The sequence below is a fragment of the Oryctolagus cuniculus genome, chromosome 19 (genome assembly GCF_964237555.1).
Source record: "Oryctolagus cuniculus chromosome 19, mOryCun1.1, whole genome shotgun sequence".
Classification (NCBI taxonomy): Eukaryota; Metazoa; Chordata; class Mammalia; order Lagomorpha; family Leporidae; genus Oryctolagus; species Oryctolagus cuniculus.
The window spans coordinates 61,042,554-61,066,164 of record NC_091450.1 but is presented as its reverse complement, the minus strand read 5'-3'; the positions used below and the strand labels follow the sequence as shown (position 1 = coordinate 61,066,164).

Here is a 23,611-nt window from a genome sequence, read left to right as displayed (position 1 = left end):
TGTTTTAAGGTAGGTAAAATTGGGTTTATGGATCCGATGTCTGTATTCTGTAATATATACCTGTATAGCAATACAATTTCTCACGTGAGATTAGTCCTGTCAACATGGAAAACTATATGGATGTGCCCACTACTGGGAACATATTGAAGGAAAGAAGTCATTGTGTAGACAGAGAGGCTTTCCCAGGCCTGTGCTGATTGCAGTAGGATGCACAATAGGCAGGCTATGCACTCTGTATAATCATGGATGGTGTCCATTCCCATAATGGCTTTATTCAGTCTTCAGGTGATGGGCGTGTTGACTGATTGCATATCTTTGCTCTTGTGGATTGAGCTGTAGTAAATATGGGGGCATAGATAACTTTTTGTATGCTGATTTCATTTCCCTTGCGTTTATACCTTAGGTGGAATGGCTGGCTCATATGGTACGTCTGTATTCAAATTTCTGACTTATCTCCATACTGTCTTCCACAGTGGCGATACCAGTTTATAATCTGACCTGCAGTGGATTAGGGTGCCTCTTCCCCCACATCCTCAAGGCTGTTGTAGTATCAATTTGCATTTCCCTGATGGCTAGTGATCCTGAGCATTTCTGCATGCGTTTGTTGGCCGTTGAGATTTCCTTCCTTGAAATATTTACCTGTTGAATTCCTTTGCCCATTTCTTGATGTTTTGTTTTCCTGGTGTTGAGTTTCTTGAAAGTGTCTGGTAGTTTATTCTTTATCAGTTGTGTGCTTTGCAACTATTAGTTTGCCTCTTCACTTTGCTGAGTGTCTCTTTGGCAGTGCATAAGCTTCTCATTTTTTTTTTTTTGGTGTCCTCTTCTATTTCATTCTTTAATCTTTTGTGATTCGCAGATATTGAACATCCTTGGTTAAGTTGATTCCAAGCTCTTTTATTTTCTTTGTAGCTATGTGAACGGGATTGGTCTTTGAAGTCCTTTCTCAGCCATGACATTGTCTGTGTATACAAATAGGCTGCTGATGTTCTCTGCTGCCAGTTTACCACACTCTACTCTGAGTTTCAATACTGTCTTAGTGGAGTCTTTTGTCCTCGCATGTACACATTCCTTCCAGGGAGATGAGCTGTTACACTCCACTGCGTTTCAGGACCAGGATTGTCTAGTGATTTAACCCTTTACTTATAATTCACCAGCAACAAGTCATCCTTTGTAGACTTGGGAAGATGTCAATACTCACTCTTGCTTAAATAGTCCCAGATTCAGAAAAGTCTACTGTTTGTTTAAGCTTTCCAACAAATGACCTGTCATCCACGTGTGCGAGGGTGTGCACACAGGCAGACACATGCACATATGTAGCCACACCCACACACAATCCTGGATGTCTTTTTTCTTCAACAAGAAGTGCTGACTCCATGCCAGCGTGATTGAAGATTCATGCAGGTTTTGACTGGGCCGAGCTTCTTGGGCTGTGTCTTTTCCCACGGATGCTGGAGCTCAGCCCAGGCGCAGGGAGAAGCCAGCAACCACAGGCAGAGCTGAGCGGTCCCTGCCTCATCATCCAGTGCTACTCGGTGTTAAGATGCTGACACCACTTTTTTCAGGGGGAGAATGAGTGACGAGTGCCCCACAGTTGACTTCTGTTTCTCCTTTTTCCTCTGGCTGCACGTCCCTCTGTGGGATTTTGAGAGGCTGCCTTCTTCATTCTGTCTGATAGCACAGAAATACAGAGAAGAAACAAACAGGAAGGGCCGCCTGCGAGGCAGGGCCTGGTCTTGAATCTGGTGTCTGAGCTGTGTAGCTTTCTGTGATACTGCAGCCACAGAGACAGCTCACTGGCCCTGCCCACTGCTGTGTGCTGTGTCTTGGCCATAAAGGCTTTGGTTGTTTGGCATTAGATGGTCCCTGAGTGTGGCACTGTCTGTGACTTGCACACATCACTTAAGGCACAGAGTTTCCTACAACATAAGCAGAGTGTTCGGTGTCTGAGTGTCCTCATGCTGGCCTCCAGGTGTGAGCCCTGGAGCGTCACTGACATTCTGGCCTTGTGCCAGCAGTTTTCACACCTCTTCCCATGCTCTGCTCCTGCCGCACGTGTATGGGGGACGGCCCGGCCCCTTACACTCCTCAGATTCCTCAGGGTTTGCTTTCCCTCTCCTGGATGTTGCTGTTGCTGGGTTGTCTGCTAGTGACCAGCTGCCTGACTTGGCTTGAGCGATTTGACTGCTGGGGGCTTAATGTGCCTCCTGGATACTCACCGGGATCTAGTCTTCCCCTCGTGCAGTAATTCCAGAATGAGTAATTCCCCAGAGTGTCTGAAGAGTGACTGCTGTGTCACCATCCCTGTGAGTGGGGACAAGAGCTGAGGTTTGCTGCCCTGGTCTGCTGGTGCCTGGGAGACATCAGAGATATTCAGGTCAGATTGATCTGTCTTTCTATCTATCTATCTATCATCTATCTATCTTACAAAGAATTTCACTTATTTACTTTAATGGCTGAGTTTCAAAGAGAGGGGAAAGACAAAGAAAGAGATCATATGCTGGTTCACTCCCCAAATGGCTGTAATGGCCAGGGCTTGGCCAGGTTGAAGCCAGGAATATGGAACTCCATGCAGGTTTCCAATGTTGTGCAGGGGCCCAAGCATGTAGGCCATCCTCTGCTGCTTTCCCAGGTGCATTAGCAGGGAGCTGGATTGGCAGAGGAGCAGCCAGGACTTGAACTGGTGGCCATATGGGATGCCTGCACTGCAGGCAACAACTTTACCCACTATGCCACAGGGCCGGCCCCTTGAACTCTTTTAAATATATTTATTTAATTTTATTTATTTGAAAGGCAGAGTTAGAGAGACTGAGAGAGACAGAGAGAGAGAGAGAGAGAGAAATATTTCATCTGCTGGTTCACTCTCCAGAGGGTCACGACGGCCAGAACTGAACCAAACTGAAGCCAGGAGCCAGCTGCTTCTTCTGGGTCTCCCACATGGGTGGCAGGGACCTAAGCACTTGGGCCATCCTTTGCTGCTTTGCCAGTCCATCAGCAGGGAGCTGAATTAGAAGTGGAACAGCTGGGATTCGAACAGGTGCCCATATGAGATACTGATGTCACTGGTGGAGGCTTAACCTGCCATGCCACAGTGTCGGCCCCCACCTTTCTTGAACATTTTAAAATCGTTTTCCTCTACTCAGTTTCTTAACCTACATTCAGAGGCTCCCTGCCCACATTTCTCCCTCTGTTCTCCCCTGGTGCCCACTGTGCTTCAGGGACTGTGATCTGTGTCCTCATGGGGCTGAGGATGTGGTACCAAAGCTGGACAGGGGCGGGTGAAGCATGTCCTGTGCAAGCAGAGAGACAGGGTGGGGCTGTCCAGGGAGGGGTTAGGTGCTCCACTCCCCTTCCCCGCCATTGCTGCCTCTGCCTGTCTGGGTGTCTGTCCTTTGCCATCAGCTGTTCATCTTTTGCTGGGTGAGCCCACAGTGAGTGCCTCCCACTGCTGGTGATGCCTGTGCCCTGGAGACTGCAGGATGAGTTGGACCCACCTCTGTGCCACTAGGCTCCATGGCCTCTGCACTCATGCTTGCTGGGCTCCACTCATTCCTGGCTGTCCTCTGTGCATGCCCAGTTCTGTCCTCTCTGCAGCCCAGGCCACGTGTCCCCTCCCGAATGCTTAGCTTCCCCATCCAGTGGAATGAATTCCACCTCTGCAGCCTCACATGTTCTGCTTGTCCTCTGTTGCAGAGATGCTCACCTCACTTGGCAACAGTTGAACATGTGTGCACCACGTTTACATGCCAGTCGCCACACTAGGCATGTGCTTAGCACATAAACACTGCTGGGTCTTGTGGTGGGGTGTAGGAGTCAGATCCACTCACCTAATGGAATAGAGCTCTTGTTATACATTCTGTGTTTTCCTGCTCTGCACCACTTGCCACAGTGAGTGGATTTCTGAGAATGCCTCCCAGAAGGACCTGGAAACTCCTGCGTGACTAAGAGCCCTCCATCCTGCTGGCCCACTGTGTGCCAGATGGCAGTGGCTTTCTTACCAGGGTCATGATGGAGAAGTTTGATCTCAAAAGAAAGTGGAAGGCCTTTAGGCGCACACTGTGGGGCTTGCTAAGTTCCGCTGGTTGGGAGTACAGATGGGACCTAAGTGAGCAGGGCAGAAGGGCAGGAGAATGCAGGATGCCTGGCCCTGCAGCTCGGAGACCACTGGCTGCCAGATTCCCAGGCGGTTATCCCGGGATCTCGGTGTACCACACTCGTGTAAAGAATAACACTTCAGGCCGGCACTGCAGCTCAATAGGCTAATCCTCCACCAGTGGCGCTGGCACACCGGGTTCTAGTCCTGGTTAGGGCGCCAGATTCTGTCCCGGTTGCTCCTCTTCCAGGTCAGCTCTCTGCTGTGGCCCAGGAGTGCAGTGGAGGATGGCCCAAGTCCTTGGGCCCTGCACCTGCATGGGACATCAGGAGAAGCACCTGGCTCCTGGCTTCGGATCAGTGCAGTGCACCTGCCGCAGCGGCCATTGGAGGGTGAACCAACGGTAAAAGGAAGACCTTTCTCTCTCTCTCTCTCTCACTGTCCACTCTGCCTGTCAAAAAAAAAATTACACTTGAAAGAATGGTATCGTTTCACAGGGTTGTGGTCAGGGTTGGACAGCAGAGTGCCAGATGCCATGTGGACTTGGTGCCCTTCCTAAGATGGGATGGGGAGCAGAGCCCATGCAGAAGTCAGGGAGAAAATAGATACACCGATCTTAGCAGGTACCTGCTCAGGGGAACACGCACAGACACCAGCTGCCTGGCTCTTGGTGTTTTGGTGACAGCACTTAGCACTGAGCCCACATTTGCCACCTGCTCCTGCACTTCCTTTGGGGTTGTGGTTGGCAGGTGCCTCCTGCAGGTCAGCAACAGTCAGGGTTTATGTTCCTCGCACCTCCCTTCTCCGCCATACACCACCACCTCTCATTCCCTCTGCCCCTAGGGCTCTGTGGCCTCAGTCCCAGAGTTCATCTCTCCAGTGAAGCACTTTTGAGGAAGGAAAAGCCCTCTGGACAGGCGAGGAGAGTGCTGTAGCTGGTTGTAACATGTAGCCCTCCGCCCCTCTAGTTATGGACTTCTGATAGGCTAGATGGGCAGCTGCCAAGTCTGGGACCCAGCAGTTCAAGCCACTGGGCAATGAGTCTTCCTTTAGTTCTGGGCCCCCAGATGTGGGCAGTGAATTCAGCAGGCAGTTACTGTCCCCGTTCTCTATGATGCAGTGGTGGTGATATTTACACATTACTCAGATTCATGGGAGCCTCATCTCCATCTGGTGTATGTTGGCAGCTTCCGCTGTGCAGTCAGAGACCTCTCCCCTGACCCCTCTTGAGGGCAGGGGTCACATCTTCCTGGTCTCTTTGTCCTCAGAACCTTGCCTCATGCTTGCCATGAGGCTCCTCAGTGGCTGTGCAATGAATGCTCCTTGCACGAGTGAAATGGGCAGTGTGGAATGTGAGAAGCAAACCTCACTGGGGCTCGGGCTCTCTCATCCATCATCCCAGCAGTTTCTGGGTGCCACGTTGCTATGCTAAGTCTTCGCATTGCTTCATGTTACCATCATGCTGACTCTGCTACCACCTCCTCTGAGGACAGGTCATCTTGGCTGACAGAGGACTTGCAGCCCTACCTGTCCCGAGAGCTGCTGAAGGGCAAAGCTGGGCTTCACACTCAGGTGGGCAGATGCCAGAGCTCCCATACTCGGGTGTTCCGTGTTGTTTTCTGCATGCCTTCCATGAAGTTCCCTTGTACGAAACCTCCACTTTGGAGTTCACTCTGGCTCTGGTCAGGGCCTCAGATAGGTGGGAGGAGGCCATTGCCATGCAAGCGCTGACTCCTGGTTCCATGACTTACCAGCTGCTTGGCTTTGGGCAAATTGCTGTAAATCTCTGTGCTGTAATCGGTTCTTTTATGACTTGGGATGGAGCATCTCTGTTGGGAAGCTGCTAACTAGGCAGTTGCTCCAATTCCTGCCCTGCTTGCCTGGGGCTGTTCCTGCTGGATGGTCCCTCCGGATGGTCCCTGCCTTGCCAAGTGAGCACAGTAGTGGCATGGAGAGGCAGAGCTCACCTAATTAGTGTGGGTGGGCTAGTTTTTCCTTAGCCTGGCCAAATTCTTTGTAGGCATCTGATTGCCTGCCAATGCACATGGCTGCCACAGAGTTAATCCGCTGCCCCAGGGAAGTTTATTCAGCTGGCTGAGACGAGCCTGGGACTTGGGGACACATAGTCCCTGTGATTTGCTGCCCCTGTCATCAGGAAACATTACTGCCCTGCCACAGCGTGGGGCACCATGAAGGCATGTGCATTGGCTCAGAACCCACCTCTCTGTCAGGTGGGCCACAGGCCTTGGTGTGGTTGGTCTTGCATGTGGATGTTCAGCCAGGACCCACAGGCTTCTCCCTGCATGAAACCAGGTTAGGGGGGCAGGGGCCTAGACTTAGAGAGCTATTAGCACAGATTTATACAAATATGTGTGTGTGTGTGTGTGTGTGTGTGTGTGTATGCAGGCTCAATGGGACTTCCCAAAGCTCATGGAAGAACAGAACTAAAAGTAATTTATTTGGTGCCAAACATTTTTGAAATCCATGCATGCTTTATTCATAATGTACATTTCTCATGAATGATTTGAAGGTCCCTCATATGCAAGCATTTTAATCTTTTTTGGCATCAAAATAAACTTACCCTTTAATTCTATTTTCTGTGAACTTCTTGAAGTATCCTTGTGTGTATTTCTTTATAAAAGCATGATAAAAGCTCATTGCAGAAAATTTAAAAAATACAAAACCATTTGAAATTACCCTTGATCCCATGACTCCAAGCAAACTAATATTAGTGTATAGATATGTTTTCATTTTTTCTACTTGAGTACTTTCATGCATTTGAAATTACATTGTACGTTCAGTCTGGCATCCTGTTTTTTTTTTTTTTTTTCCGTGTAACTCGTTTCCATCTGTTCTAATTATAAACCGAATTATAAACCGAACACTGTGACTTGGCCCACGCTATTGTCACTTTTGTCTGCTTCCCCATGCCAGGTCCTGTTCATGGCTGGAGGGGCAGAAATCTGGTGGCAGCTAGTGTTAGAGTGCGCCTGCTGACTGCTGGGCCGGGGTCCCACACTCTGCAGGGCTAGCTCATCCTCACACGGCCCTGGGGAGGGACTACTCACTTAGGACAAGGAGGGAGGGGTTTTTGAGGCATGGGAGGAATCATTAACACTGCCCAAGTGCTGTTCTAGTCCATGCTGTGTTCTTTTTTTTCTTTTTTTTGACAGGCAGAGTGGACAGTGAGAGAGAGAGACAGAGAGAAAGGTCTTCCTTTGCCGTTGGTTCACCCTCCAATGGCCGCTGCGGCCGGCGCGCTGCGGCCGGCGCACTGCGCAGATCCGATGGCAGGAGCCAGGAGCCAGGTGCTTTTCCTGGTCTCCCATGGGGTGCAGGCCCAACCACCTGGGCCATCCTCCACTGCACTCCCTGGCCACATCAGAGAGCTGGCCTGGAAGAGGGGCAACCGGGACAGAATCCGGCGCCCCAACCGGGACTAGAACCTGGTGTGCCGGCGCCGCTAGGCGGAGGATTAGCCTAGTGAGCCGCGACACCGGCCCATGCTGTGTTCTAAGCACTTGGCTTCTATTACCTTGTTGACCTGGCACTACAGCCCATCTTACAGATGGCTAAACTGACAGACACAGATGTTTGGTGGCTCACTTAGGACATGCAGCCAGGGCTGGCAGGTGAGGAGAGATGCCCTGTCCTGAAGCTGGTGCTCCTAACCCTCATGGTGCCTGCCTCTCTCCAGGCAGGTGCTGGGTCTCAGTGTTGGGTGCTGGTGCCATCCATTGATTGATTGATTGGTAGGAGAATGAGTCCCTTGGATATAGTATCCTACTTGTCAGGGCATGGAAGGGTTGTGTGTATGTGTGTGGGGGACAAGGCCCACAGGAACGCAGCCCATGAGTGGGGCTGTGGAGGACAAGTGGGACAACTCTGTGGAGACAGTGGGCCTGGCCCTCTCCACAGAGGCAGCAGGCTGTGCTGGTGGAGGAGAGCTGGCAGCATGTGGGCCAGAGTGCCCTCCCGAGGCCCCTCAGTGTGTGCGCTCCTCCTGCTGCAGGAGCGCTCTCTCAGAGCCTGCCCATGCTTCCTGCCCATCCCTGGCTGTGTGAACCGGGCAGCTGACACAGTGGCTGCCATTTACAGACTGTGCTCTAGAAACAGCTTGGAGAGGATGTTGGGAGGTGAGGTTTTGCAAGGCCTTGGTGTCTTGTCTGACATGGGCTGTGCTTAGGAAGGGGGTGGCTGCTGGTGTGGCTCATGCACAGGCCATGGAGGCAGTCAGCTTGTATTTCCAGTGTTCTTGGGGCCTTGGAACTGGCCCTAGTAAGCAGGGTCCACTTGGCTCTCTGTCACCTGGCATCTCTTATCCATTCCATTCCTGAATGGATTGACCGAGCTAAAAAACAAAAAAGTGGAGTTCATTAAAATCCATGTAATATCTTTATAGACTTCCTGGGTTGCTGGAGGGTCTCGGTCCCATCCGTGGTGCGGGAGGAATGGCATAACTTCCGTCTGGAGCTGCTACGGCACCCAGAGCAGGTGTCCCGGGGTAGTTTGGACCTCAGGGTTGCGGTGCAGACTGGAGAGTAGGAACACACACAGGCTTCAACGATCTTTGTGGGCTAGGGCAGTGCCTTGCCCACCAAGGATAGCTGCTGTGAATGTCTGAAGTCCCCACGTGCTGCGGCTACACAGGAGACAGACCACAAAGCCAGTGTGTGAAGGCGGTTTTGAGTGTGACATCTGTTAAGCTGTGCCACATGCCAAGATCGTGCTGGACACAGCACAGGACCAGAATCCTCCTCCTACTAACCATCGCTGGCTTCTCTTCCTCCCCTCAAGTCTCTCTGGGAAGGTTTTCTCGTGCTGCATACCTGGACCCTAGGCTCTGCAGTGCACTGCCCAGGAGCCATGACTGACCCACCCTGCATATGCTCAGTGTGTCTGTGTCATTCTGCTGGCTGACGGAACACTGGACCTCACTGCTCAGGGCTGTGCGGCATCTGTGCTTGCCCCTGTGAGCAGGAGGGCAGTGGGGCTGGGAGCTTCTCAGTGGAGCAGAGTTGGAAGCGGACCTTGTGGCACAGCCATTGGAGGTTGTCAGTTTTCCCAGGTGTGCTGGCTGCAGAGAATACTGGGCCCTGGTTGGATGTCTCACATCTCACTCCCAGTTACTAATGAAGGAGGGATGGCCGCTTCCCAGGCCACACTGGGTGTCCCCTGTGTCTCTTCCTGTCCTTCCATAGGGTGCCTTGCTGTGAGTGATGATGACTCCGCTCCATTCTCTGCAGAGGTCACCGTGTGCAACCTCTGCACCAGCCCCCGATGCAATGATGATGCCCCCCGCCCTGTTCTCTGCAGAGGTCACCGTGCACAGCTTCTGCACCAGCCCCCGATGCAGTGGCCGTCGCCCCCATGCTGTCTGCAGACAAACCGCAGCTCAGGATTTACCATTCTGCATGGTGCTCCAGGCCCAAGGCCGCTTCCTCGCTGGCCCTGCCTGAGGCTCTGCTCTTAGCTGTGTGTTTCTAATTCTGGATTCCTTTCTCTGAAGCAGTGTCCCTGCTTAACATGGGTCTGTTTCCCTCACAGCAGTACAATACAGAAAATGTTCATGGTGGAGACACTTAGCTTCACTTGCCAGAGCCACAGGCCTTCATTTCGTTTGCAGATCCCGTGGCTCCCCAGGAGGGATGGTGGCCTGGCCTTGGGTCTGTGCCTGGGTGTGACGCATTCTCCCTCCTCTTTGTGCCTTATGGCCTCTTGTGATTCAGGGCTTTTCCTAGGACTTTGCTCTCTGACATCTTGAATGGTTCTCACCTTTGTTTTTGGGCGTGTGCCAGAATTTCTCAGCCGGGTTGGTGTCAGTCTCATTGTGCCTCTGCTCTGCCATCACCATCAACATCACTATTGTTGTTATCATTGCAGAGAAACTGTATGGCAACTTCCTGAGCTGGAAGCTGGAAGAAACCCTTGCCCAGTTCCCCCTGCAGCCTGGGCGAGCAGCCACCTTCACTGTCACCATCAAAGTGAACCTGGACTTCTCCTGCCAGGAGGGTCCCTTGCAGGACCTGAGTGATGGTAAGTGGCTCCCTGATTTCTGAGAGCTCACCTGCTCCCAGGTGTGTGTTGTAGTCAGCTCTCTGTGGCACCCACCACCGGTCATGTGACTCGCTCAACCGAGACCTTGCCCCTGCACTTGGTTAGCAGCGTGGCTTACTGCAGGCACATTATAGAGACAGTTTCTCAATTCCCACTCTTGACCATCTTGTCCTGATGTGCTAGGTGGTTGTCCTAAGGGAGTGGAATGCTGTGATTTTTCCCCCAAGTGTACCTGCTGTGTTGGTGGAACACACAGTGGTGATGATGGAGTTCTCCCATCTGGTGATGCCAGTAAGGAGACGGAGCTGGGTGCAATGGGAATTGTATCTGCTGCAGCACCAGGCCTGGCCGCGTGGGGACGTGAGTTCACAGGTTAGCTGTGTCAGGTTGTCACATGCTTTTCTGGAGGCCTTGGGGGTGTGTTAGTCAGCTCAAGCTACTGTAACAAACCCCACACCTGGCCTGGCCTGACCACAGACATTGATTTTCTGACAGTTCTCAGCATTGCAAGTCTGACCCAGGTGCTAGCATGGTTGGGTCCTGGTGAGGGAGGCCATCTTCTTGCTGTGTTCTCATGGGGTGGAGACAGATCAGCTCTCTGGTATTTCTTCCCCTTCCTTTTATTTTTTTAAGATTTATTTGTTTACTTGAAGGGCAGTTATGGGTGTGGGATGAGGGAGACACACAGGGACACATGTGCATGCACACACACACACACAAACACACAGGGAGAGAAGAAAGATTTTCCATCTGCTGGTTCACTCCCCAAGTAGCCACAATGGCTGGGACTGTGCCTGGCAGAAGTCAGGAACCTGGAAAACCATCTAGGTTTCCAGTGTGTGTGTCAGGGGCCCAAGCTTGGGCCATCTCCTGCTCCTTTTCCAGGCATGTTAGCAGAGAACTGGATCAGAAGTGGAGTAGCCAAGACATGAACTGGTGGTCACATGGGGTGCTGGGGACACCGGCGGTGACTTAACCACCTGTGCTGTAACACCAGCCCCAGTAAGAACATTTCAATCCTGTGTTTTAAGGACTTTAGAGTCCTCGTATACAGTGCGTGACTTTCATCTCCATGAACATGCTGTAAATGACAGACCCTCCTGTGGGTGTTTTGGGTCTGGGTATTCCTGGGTGTGTTGCAGCTGCTGTTCCTTGTCCGTTCACCTGCCAAGGGGCATTCATGCATTTCCATTGTCTTGGCTGTCTTGAGCAGTGCTGCAGTGGACATGTAAGTGAAGACATGGCTCTGCTATATACATATATGTATTCTTGTATATATCACACACATATACACATGCATATCACACACATACATGTCACACACAGATATCACACACATGCACATACACACATTACATACATGCACATATACACCTTACATGCACATGTACATAAATCCGGATGTGGGCTGGTGGGGTTGTGGGAGAGCTTGAGTTGTTTTTAGCTTTTAGGGACCCTCCGTGCTTGTTTTCAAAATGCTGTACTGACTGACGTTCCCCTGAGAAGTGTGCTAGATCCCTTTTTCTGCACCTGTGGCCTGGGTCTTTTGGTAATAGCCAGTCTGATGTAGTGGCCTGCTGTCTTATATGGTTTTATTTTTATTTATCTATTTTAAAGATTTATGTGTTTATTTGAAAGTTAGAGTTGGAAGAGAGAGGGAGGGACAGAGAGAGGGCTCTTTCATCTGGTGGTTTGCTCCCCAGATGGCCGCAATGGCCAAGCTGTGCCAGGCCGAAGCCAGGAGCCAGGAGCTCCTGGATGCAGGGGCACAAACACGTGGGCCGTCCTCCACTGCTTTTCCCAGCTCATTAGCAGAGAGCTGGATCGGAAGGGAAGCGAGTGGGACAAAAACCAGTGCCCATGTGGGATGTAGCATCTCAGGTGGCAGCTTACCCACAGTGTCACAACACTGGCCTCTCTGCTGCGATTTTAATTAAATTAAATTTATTTAAATTTAAATTTAAATTATTATTTAATTAAATTAAAATTAAACTAAATTAAATTTAATTTCTCTGATAATTGGAGATGGTTACTTGTATGTCTTCTTTCAAGAAGTGTCCATTCAGGGGATGTTTTCTTGTTACTGCTTCATTGGAGTTCTTTGTATTAAGATAGTAGCCCCTCACCTGATAAATGATTTCAAATATTCTCTCAGTGTGTGTGTCAGTTCTCTACTCTGTTGCTTGTTTCCTTTGCTTGGAGAAGGATTTTCTTGTATGCAATCTCATATGTCTATTTTTTGATTTTGCCGCCCATGCCTTTGGGGTCACATCCAAGAAATTACTGCTCAGATCAATGCCATGGACCTTTCCCTCTGCATTCCTCTAGTCATTTTAGAGTTTTGGGTCTTATGGTTAAGAATTTATTTACTTACTGGGATATGTGTTTATGTATGTGTGAATGTGTACATATATAGATATCAAGTCTGTAGCACAAACCACTATCACAGGCATTTAATTTTAATTTATTTTCATCTTATTTGAAAGGCAAAGGAGTTTGAGAGAGAGAGAGGGGGGGGGAAAGGGAGAGAAAGGGAGAGAGCAGAGGGATCTCCCATTTTCTAGTTCACTCCTACAGTGCCCAAAATGGCCCCAGGGCTGAAACTAGGAATTAGGAACTAAATCCAGGTATCTGACATTGGTGGCAAGAACCCAGTTATTCGAGCCATCACCACTGCTTCCCAGGGTCTGCCCTGGCAGGAAGCTGGAGTCAGGAGCCTGAGCCCTGATGTGTGACATGGGTGTCCTAAGCACTAGGCCAGATGCCATCCTTTAGAAGGTGCGTGGCACAAGGACCCTGTCTCGTTCTGTCCTGTGTTCCCAGCGTTTTGGCCGTGACAGGCAAAGGGCTTTGTGTCTTGTGGTGTGGATCATGAACAGGTCCTCTTTCTCCTGCTTCTCCCCTGAGTGTGTGGGTTCTGAAGTTGTGTTCCTGTTCTTTCTTGTGAGCATGTCCCCCTCAGAATTCCCCCCAGCTTCTCTGGGGAGTTGTTGAAGATCTCAGAGTTCTCATCCGCGCGTCTCTGGCTCAGCTCCCTGCACGGCCATTCCATTTGCTTTCCTGTAACAGGGAGCTTGTTGGGTTCTCTCCTGCTACTCTGTGTTGGGCGGCTGGGGCGGCTGGGGCTGCTGGAGCAAAGCACCACAGGACAAGTGGCTCAGGCAGCAGAAATTGCTTTCTCATGTCTGGAGACTGGGAAGGCCGAGACCACGGTGCTGGCAGAGTGTGTTTCCCGCTCACTGTGTCCTCACTTGGAGGAGGCCGAGGGGAACTCTGGTGTTTCTACCTCTTCTTATCAGGGGGAGACCCCACCCTCCTGAGCTTAGCCACCCCGGCCACCTCCCAAAGTCCTCGCCTCCTCATGCCCTCACCTTGGGGTCCAGGGCCTCAGCACCTGGATTTTAGAGGGACAGACAGTTCAGTCCATGGCAGCCTGCATAGAATTTGCTGTCTCTCTGCAGTGTTTGATGAACCATCAGGAAGTTCCTTCGGCTTGTGCTGGTGCTTAAGAAAACAATTTCTTTATGTTGTTCACAAGCAGGCTTAGCACTGGGTGCGTTAGCAGTGGAGAAAGTCAAGGGGATGTCTTACCAGGCTTCAAGCATCAGATGCGGTGGATTTTCTCGGTTTGTGCGGTGCTCTGTGCCTCTGCACTGCGTGTTCCTCTCAGTGGGCAGTGGGTAAACAGATCCTGAGTTCTCCCCCAGAAGGGAGTTGGGCATAATGAGTGGTGCCCAGGGCCGGGGTCCTGGGCAGGCTCAGCAGTCAGACTCCCAGTGGGGTTTATTTGTGAGCAGCAGGGGGCAGTACCACGTGTAATGTCGTTGCCTAGGAACAGCATACAAGCTTCCAGTGGACATCTGAGCTCTGTGGGTTTTGGTGGCACCTTCAGTGTTCGATACTGACCTGCTTGGTGGTGTCCTTGCCTTGGTGTCTGTCATGGGAGAGGCTCAGGCATTCCCTCTGCCATCCTAAGTGGAGAACGAAGTGGCAGTTTGTGGCTCACATGTGGGAACACCTTCCTCTGGCTTTTGAAATAAAAGAAAATTAGAACTAGCATTTTGGATACCCTGTGGTTTGTAAATGCAATGAGGGAGCCACACACCTATGTGGGACAGGACATGTGTGTGTGTGTGTGTGTGTGTGTGTGTGTGTGATGCCCCCCTTGCTGATCATGGTTAACAGAAGCGCAATGCTGATGTTTGCACAGAAAAAGGCAGAACAGGCCAGGGTCATGGGAGAGCAAGGTGGACACCCAAGGACCATGGGGATTTTGGTGCAGGCTGTGAATTATCACTTGCAGTTCCACCTGTGCAGTCACGAGGCCACCGTGAAGCCCTCGTCTAGGGAAAGCTTCAGGCTCGGGGGCAGAGGGTCATCTGTGGCCTCCTGCAAGCGGGAGCTGACCCTGCGGTGGCTCTCAGTCTGCCCCTCTCAGAAGCATTTAACTGGGGAGTTAACTCCATTTAACTGTGGGCCCCGTTTGCCCCTTGGCAAGGACTCACACGAACTCAGGCTTCTGGAATGAGGTGTTGCTGTTTGTTTTGCAGTAGGAAGTTGTGCTGGGCTCTTTCTTCCTGTGATTCCTGTTCACTGTCCCACCAACAAGTACAGCAGAGAGCAGGCTGCTGGATGCTGTGGAGGCATGGGGGGAGTCCCTGGTGCTGGACGTTGTTAGGTGCCCTCTCGCACCAACTCTGTAAGGTAGATACAGGTTTTCAGTCAATGCTTGATAGAAACAGTTAGAAAGACTGCTCTTGCTTAAAGATAGAAGAGAAAGGACAATCCAGTGCCATGCACTGTCCTTTTTTTTTAAAAGATTTATCTTATTTATTTGAAAGTCAGAGTTACAGAGAGAGGTAGAGACAGAGAGAGAGAGAGATCATCCATCCACTGGTTCACTCCCCAGATGGCCACACGGCCAAAGATGCATGCTTTGCAACTGTTAGTTGACCTCTACATTTTGCTGAGTGTCTCTTTGGCAGTGCAGAAGATTCTCAATTTGGTGTTGTTGTTGTTGTTGCTGTTGTTGTTTGGTGTCCTCTGATAGGAAACCAGGAGCTTCATCCTGGTATCACAGGTGGGTACAGGGGCCCAAGGACTTCGGCCATGCTGCACTTCTGTTCTGGGACAGATTGATTTTGTATGGTAGGCATCCTTGCATTTCCAGAGTAACTCTCAGTTGCGCACAATGTGCTAAGCTTTGGTTGTGCTTCTGGATGGCGTCTAGTCATATTTTGTTGAGGCATATGACACATTCACGACGGATATATATATATATGCCATTTTCTTTATAATGTGCTTGTTTGGGATGTTGGGATAATGCTGGTATGAGGGAATCAAATGGAAGGCTTTTCCTCTTCATCTCCTATTTGGAAGGGTTTGTGAATCACGGATTTTAATTATCTTTTCCTTGGGAGTTCTCACCTGTGTAGACATCTGGTCCTGGACTTTCCGTCATGTTCTCCATGTTTTTTGTTTGTTTCGGTTTCCCTGCTACTACAGTCTCTTTTCAAATTATAAGTATATTCAGGGTTTCTTTTTTTACTGTATTCAGTTTTAGTGGTTTGCGTCTGTCTGAGAATCAAGCCACTCTATCTAGCTTGACCAAATCCCCGTGCCTGGTTTTTCCCTAGTGTTTTCGGTTTATTATTTTGGCAAGGCTGGTAGTGATGTCCTCTCTGCCATTTCTGTTGTCAAGTCATTTGAGTCTGTTCTCCTTTTTCCCCCTGTTTCCTCGTTTGTCAGTTTCACTGAGTTTTCAAGAACTGTATTTTGGTCTCAGTGAATGTCTTTTGTGATATTTTCTATGCTGTTGGGTTGCTTTCCATTTGCATCATTTTCCTCCTTCCAGTTTCTTAAGATTTACTTTGCTGTTCTAGTGTTTGAAGGCAAAAATGGGTTTATGGATCCGATGTCTGTATTCTGTAATATATACCTGTAGAGCAATACAATTTCTCATGTGAAATTGGTCCTGTCGACATGAGAAACTGAATGGGTGTACCCACTGCTGGGAACATATTGAAGGAAACGCAATCATTGTGTAGCCAGAGAGGCTTTCACAGGCCTATGCTTATTGCAGTAGGATGCACAATAGCCAGGCTCTGCAGTCTGCAGACGCATGCATGGTGTCCATAGCCCATAATGTCTTTATTCAGTCTTGAGGTGATCGGCATTTTGGCCGATGGCATATCTTTGCTCTTGTGAATTGAGCTGTAGTAAATATGGGGGCAGAGAGAACTCTTTTTTGTATGCTGATTTCATTTCCCTTGGGTACATTCCCAGAGCTGGAGTGGCTGGCTCATACGCTACGTCTGTTTCCAGATTTCTGACTTATCTCCATACTGTCTTCCACAGTGGTGATACCAGTTCACATTCCCACCAGCAGTGGATTAGGTTGCCTTTTCCCTCACATCCTCAAGGCCATTGTAACATCGATTTGCATTTCCCTGATGGCTAGTGATCCTGAGCATGTTTGCATGTGTTTGTTGGCCATGAAGATTCCCTTTCTTGAAATGGTTTGCTTGTTGAAGTCCCTTGCCCATTTCTTGAGTGGGTGGATTGTTTTGCTGTTGTCGAGCTTCTTGAAAGTTTCTGGTAGTTGATTCTTTATCAGCTGCATGCTTTGCAGCCGTTAGTTTGCCTCTTCATTTTGCTGAGTGTCTCCTTGGCAGTGCAGAAGCTTCTCAATATGTTGTTGTTGTTGTTGTTGCTGTTGTTTGGTGTCCTCTTCCATTTCCTTGTTTAATCTTTTGTGATTCTCAGATATTGAGCATCCTTGGTTAAATTTAGTCCAAGCTCTTTTATTTTCTTTGTAGCTATGTGAGCAGGATTGGTCTTTGAAGTCCTTTCTCAGCCATGACATTGTCTGTGTATACAAATAGGCTGCTGATTTTCTCTCCTGCCACTTTGCCACACCCTACTCTGAGTTTCGATAGTCTCTCAGTGGAGTCTTTAGGATCTCCTATATAGAGAATCATGTCATCTGCAAATAGGGATAGTTGGACTTCCTCCCTCCCAATTTGTATCTAACATTGAGGAATGAGAGAAAAAGTAGCAACATGATAATGAATGTGCACGGAGCAAATGTCAGCAGTGACCTCCGGTGCTACCTTTCTGTATTCTCTCTTGCTTTGTGGGAGACACGATTTGGCCTGTGTCCAACATGATCCATACTTTAAAGGCAGGGCTAGACTGTGGAGGGCGGTGACTGGGAAGCAGGCCTGTGTCCCGTGGAGAACTCTGTAGATCCCAGGTGTTTCACGTCCTTGTGTGCGTGGGTACGTGCGTGTCTGAATAAGTACATTCCAAAGAGTTCCTCATGCGCAAGTCAGAGAAAATGCCACGCGGAATGTTTGTAAGGAAGAAGAGAATGACTGGGTACCAAAATCTTTTCTAAGACCCAGTTAAACCCTTTTTCAAATTCTGGGTTAATAGGGTAGGTAACGTAAATAATACCAATTTCTAAAAACAAAAAGAAACTCTAGGAGTTGGCCTTGATGTGGTTTTCTATTTATAGCTATGGTTTCCTTTTTTAATTTTTTTTTTACTTTTCTTGCAGATCATATTTATTTATTTGACATAAGAGTTACACACAGAGGGGACTTGAGGGAGGGAGGGAGGGGTGGAGGGAGTGTGTGTGTGTGTTTGGAGAGAAGTCTTCCAGCTGCTGGTCCACTACCCAATTGGCTGCAATGGGCAGAGCTGAGAGTATCTGAAGCCAGGAGCCAGGAGCCTCGCCGGGATCTCCTCATGGGTGCAGAGGCACAAGGACTTGGGTGTCTTCTGCTGCCTTCCCAGACCCCAGCAGAGAGCTGCATCAGAAGTGGAGCAGCCGTACTCAAACCCACGCCCATATGGGGTGGCGTCACTGCGGGCCTTGGCTTTACCCGCTGGCTACCTCACAGTGCTGACCCTCCCGGAAGCCGTTCACCGTGGGATCCAGCTGTCTGCTAACAGGCCTGGGAAAGCAGAAGGAGACGACCCTAGGACTTAGGCCCCTGAACCCAGAATGGAGCAGCGGCTGAAGTCCCTGGCTTCTGCTTCAGACACTAGCTTCTGTCCCAGTCCCGGCCTTTGTAGCCATCTCGGGGGTGAACCTCCACATGGACGATCACTCAGAGAGAGAGAGAGTGCGAGAGAGTGCTGGCGAGGCCCCCTGTACTGCCTCTCTCCCCAAGTGGCTCCAATGAATGGCCAGCGCTGGGCCAGGCAGAAGCCAGGAGGCAGGAGGCAGGAGGCAGGAGTCAGGAGGCAGGAGCTCCAATTAGGACTCCCATGAGACATGGAGGTGGGGTCCAGAGAACGTGGGCTCTCAGGTTCCGTGTCCCTGGGTTACCGCCTGGAGAGGCGGGACTGGAAGCGGCCCTGGGGCTGCAGACGCTGGATGCAGCAGTGTGCAGATGGATGCGTCCTGGGGTGGCATGGTGATGGCCTGTGGGGAGTGCGTCTGCGCCTGGCGCTGTGACCAGGAAGTGCACTGGCACGCCTGGCGCCGACTGCCCCGCAGTGCTCCGTTGGGAGTCAGCGCCACATCTACTCCTGCCCGAGAGCCCGTGCAAGCCCTGAGGAGAGGAGCCTTCTTCGACGCTGCTGGCCGAGCCTGAGCCTGAGGGAGACCCAGCGGCCCCCGGGTCAGGCCGGCATCAGGAGAGGCTGCATGTCTGAGGCTGCAGCGCCATTTCCCAGGCGCGTTTCTATTCTTCTGCTCCTTCGGGAAGCAACGGCCTTGTGGACCTCTGTCTTGCCGGCACACCCCCCCCCCTTGGAGGTGAGTGACAGTCGGGTGTTGCAGTGTCCCGCTGGGGGTCTTGGCTGCAGGCATGCCTGTTGCTCTTGGGTCATGAAGGTGCGGGTGGAGTTGCGGTCTTGCAGTGCAGACGGTCTGGAAGGGTCCCCAGGGTGCGTGCAGCTGTGTGAGAGCAGAGGTGGCTGGGTCTCCTCCCGGAACGGCCTTGTGTTCTTGTCTGTTTGCTTTTCGAGGGCCCAGCCTCCCTGCTCTAGGCCTGTGAGTGTTGTCGGGAGGAATGAGAGCGAAAGTGCATGTCTGTGTCCTGGTCTAGGAGGACAATTTCAGGTTCCTGGCATTGGGTGTGATGTTAGCGCTCTGTGGGTTTTTCATGAAAGAGCCTTGTCAGGCCGAGGTGTACCTTCCGTTCACCAGAGTCACTTTTCTTCCTTTTCTCAGCTGTCTTCATCCTAGAAGAGCCCCTCTCCCTATTTGCACTCACGATGTGAGGCTGAATGGAAACTCTTATGACATGTGTTCTCTCTTATTGTATTTGGATTTGTGTGAAACTCCTTTCCCTCCCTCCCTCCCTCCCTCCCTTCCTTCCTCCCTCCCTTCCTTCCTTCCTTTATTCATTTTAAAGTCAGTTACAGAGAGACAAGGGGAGGAGAGAGAAAGAGAGACACACAGAGAGATATATCTTCCTTCTGCTGGTTCATTCCCCCAGATGTCTACATTGGCTGGGGCTGGGCCAGGAGCATTTCCAGGTCTCCTTCCATGTGTGTGAGTGCCCAAGTACTTGGGCCATCGTCCACTGTTTTTCCCAGGTGCATTAGATGGGAATTAAATTGGAAGTGGAGCAGCCAGGACTCCAGCTGGTGCCCATATAGGATGCTGGCGTCACAGGCAGTAGTTTTTACCACTACACCATAATGCCGACCTCTGTGTGAAACACTTTCTACTGTGCGGGCACATACCTGGCCCTTCATAGCATGGAATGCTCTCAACAATGTTTTGTCTGTCAGAGGTTTTCAAAAAATGCTGTGTGCACTCAGTGCTTTATTTCCATAGAGCGGTGGGGAAGGCGGTGTGCAGGCCAGCATCAGCCCTTGCACCTCCCGTGTAGTAGCGTGCTGGGTCGTTCATACCCCTTAAGGACAAAGCTTCTCCTTTGCAGCTGAGATCTTCTAATGTTCAGAAACTATCCAGAGACACGTTACTCTGGAAAGCTTGAACTGAATAAACCTGCTCAGATGCTACTTCTGAGTTAGGAGAGAGGGATGGAAATAAACTTCTTTGGCTAAAGTAATCTTGCTCACAATTTACCACAAATGGCTGACTAGAAATGCTTTTAAGATACTTGTCTAAGCTACCATAAGCTAAAGGTCAAGAAAAAATTTTAGAACACATTTTGAGAAATGATTGGCTCTGTTTTGCGAAAGCTTTTGCCAAGCTGCTTATTCCATAATTACCCTGTGAGACAAAAGCTGGTGGAAATTGTTGTGTTTGGATTCATTAGGGACTTAGTCTTGAAGTGGAACATAGTACTGCTTCCCTTTCCTTTCTTCCTTCCTTTCTTTCTTTTAGATTTATTCATTTATTTGCAAAGCAGAGTTATAGAGAGGCAGAGGCAGAGAGAGTGGGAGAGGTCATCTACTGGTTCACTCCCCAAATGGCTGCAATAGCCGGAGCTGTGCTGATCCAGAGCCAGGAGCCTCCTCCTGGTCTCCCATGCGGATGCGTGGGCCCGAGGACTTGAGCCATCTTCTACTGTTTCCCAGTCCACAGCAGAGAGTTGGATGGGAAGTGGAACAGCCAGGACTGGAATTGGTGTCCATATGGGATGCTGGCACTGCAGGTGATGGCGTCACCCACTACACCACAGCGCAGGCCCCTGCCTCTCTCTTCTGACCAGAAACTGGAACCCAGGGAAGGCACTAGGGTTAGGTGGAAAGGGGGCACGTGATTCCGAAGCTATTGTACAGCTGCCTTTACTGGTTAAGTTATTTAAGGTCTGCTTCTCCTGCTGCAGAGCAGTTCGGACCCTCAGGGGATGCCGGTGCCGCTAGGCGGAGGATTAGCCTAGTGAGCCACGCTGCCGGCGGTATTTAAAAATTTTTACCTCTTGTTTCTGAGTAAGATCTTCCCCACTTGGGATTTAAAAATAACTTTCTGTGCGTTCCTTAGGTGCTTTAATGGGGATCCTTGGATTTTTATTTTGATTGTGTCATTTGTTAGTTTTGCAACTTTGGGCAAATTATGTATGCAACCTTTCAGAATGTCAATCTTCCATATAGAAAAGGTTAGATAAGAGATATGTAACATTGTGAAGAACTTTGAGTTCTAGCATTTCTTGTTGGCGCCTTTTGTGTTGTGAGGAGTTGTGGAGCAGAGGCAGGTTGAGGGAAGAAGGAGAAGCAGGAAGAAGGCATGGAAGCAAGGTGGACAAAAAGCTCAAAAGGGGGCTGGAGAGAGAAGCCAGCACTGTGAACCCATACTCGCACAAACCGCACACACTCTCACTCACAGGTGTACTCATGGTGTACACAGGCATGCACACTCACAGGGACACACATGACCACACAGGTATGCACACAGTGTGTACTCACATAGCCACATATGTGGACACACATGACACAGGCACACACATGCACATGGCACATAGAGAGACACACACTCACACTCACACTCACAGGCATATTCATGACACAAACAGGCATGCACACTTGCAGGCTCACATAGGCATGCACACAGTGCATGCTCACACAGACACATATGTGGACACACAGGCACACATATGCACATGGCATTTACAGAGGAAGACACTGCACACACACACTGGCATACATACAGGCACTGACACTTGCATACACATGCATGGTACACAGAGGCACACATATGTGCACACATAGGCACACACTGGCACATAGGCTCACACACATACACACTCTCTCATGTGTAAGACCCTAGAGGACAGAAGGAAAACTAAGGGAAATGGTGGGCACAGGAAGCTAATTCTGAGGACCCGAGAAGGATGCCTTCATATCAAGGAGATAAAAGCATTTTGGGTACTTTGTTCATTTCCTTCCGTTTTCTCTTTTTTTTCCTTTTCTTCCTTCCTTCTACCCCAGTTTCCTTCTTTCTTATGTTTAAAATAAAATTAACTATAGTATAGTAGGTTGTGAATTAGCACAAATGGCAAAATGCAAAAGTTAAGTTTCCAAAGTTTTACTTCTTTTACTGTTAAATTGATTTATTGTGTAGCAGTCCCTTCGAGCTCTAACATTCTTTGTGTAAGGTGTGTGTATTTTAGCATTATTATAACAACTGTAAATTTTTGGGTGGGCATTTTGACAAAGCAGATAAAGCTGCTGCCTTCTATGCCAGCATCTCATGTTGGTGCCAGTTTGTGCCACAGCTGCTCCATTTCTGATCCAGCTACCTGCTGATGACCTGGGGAAAGCAGCAGAAGATGGCCCAAGTGTTTGGGCCCCCGCACCCATGTAGGAAACTCAGAGGAGGCTCCTGGCTCCTGGGTTTGGCGTGGATCAGCCCTGGAGGCTGCAGCCATCTGAAGAATGAACCAATGAATGGAAGATCTCTCTCTCCTTGTCTCTCCCTCTCTCTGTCACTCTGGCTTTGAAATAAATGAAATAAACCTTAAGAAAAACAGGACTAATTTTTGCATTTCCTGCTTTTGGAATTTAAGTATATAAAATTAACTATGTATTTCTCTATATTTTATCTCTAACACAAAAGTTCTTTTTGTTTTTGACAGGCAGAGTTGGACAGTGAGAGAGAGACAGAGAGAAAGGTCTTCCTTCCATTGGTTCACCCCCCAAATGGCCCTTACGGCTGGCGCGCTGCGCCGATTCGAAGCCAGGAGCCAGGTGCTTCCTCCTGGTCTTCCATGTGAGTGCAGGGCCCAAGCACTTGGGCCATCCTCCACTGCCTTTCCGGGCTACAGCAGAGAGCTTGACTGGAAGAGGAGCAACTGGGCAGAACCGGCACCCCAACCAGGACTAGAACCCGGAGTACTGGCGCCGCAGGCGGAGGATTAGCTTAGTGAGCCATGGCGCCAGCCAAGAGTTCTTGTAAGTTGTGCCTTCACGAAACCTAGTTTCTGTCTTTGGCTACCTGTCTTTTGCGTGACCTTGAGTTGGGATATTTGACTTCTAGCAGAAATACCTCCCCAACAATGTGTAGTTAGCCAAATTCTCCTGAGGCAAGTCCTTCTAAAGTATAATTGTCAATTATGTTCATAGCTTTTTTAAAAGATTTATTTATTTATTCAAAAGGCCGAGTTACAAAAAGGCAGAGAAAGAGAAAGAGAGGGCTTCCATCTGCTGGTTCACTACCTCAATGGCTGCAACAGCTGGAACTGGGCCCATCTGAAGTCAGGAACCAGTAGCTTCTTCTGGGTCTCCCACATGGGTGCAGGGGCCCAACCACTTGGGCCATCTTCTATTGCTCTTCCAGTCCATCACAGAGAGCTGGATCAGAAATAGAGCAGCCAGGACTCGAACTGGCACCCTTATGGGATGCAGATGGTGGCTTTACCTGCTAAGCCACAGTGCTGACCACTTCATAACTTATTTTTATAAAGCTATTTGTACTTTGCTTTTAGACCCTAATTATGATTTTTGGTTTTGTATTGATTAAAACGAAAGAAACATTTAAAAATCAATCATGTGGGGGCTGGTGCTGTGGCATAGCTGGTAAAGTTGCCGTAGTGC

At 49.8% G+C, this 23,611-nt stretch overlaps 1 protein-coding gene across 1 annotated transcript in view; it reads left to right on the top strand.

The window, feature by feature from the left end:
- Window positions 1-23,611, top strand: part of LOC103347041 (trafficking protein particle complex subunit 9) — a 225,767-nt gene that overhangs the window by 37,749 nt on the left and 164,407 nt on the right. The window contains exon 7 of the mRNA XM_070063804.1: window positions 9,974-10,126. Within this exon, the coding sequence (XP_069919905.1) occupies window positions 9,974-10,126 (153 nt within the window). The remainder of the gene's footprint in view (window positions 1-9,973; window positions 10,127-23,611) is intronic.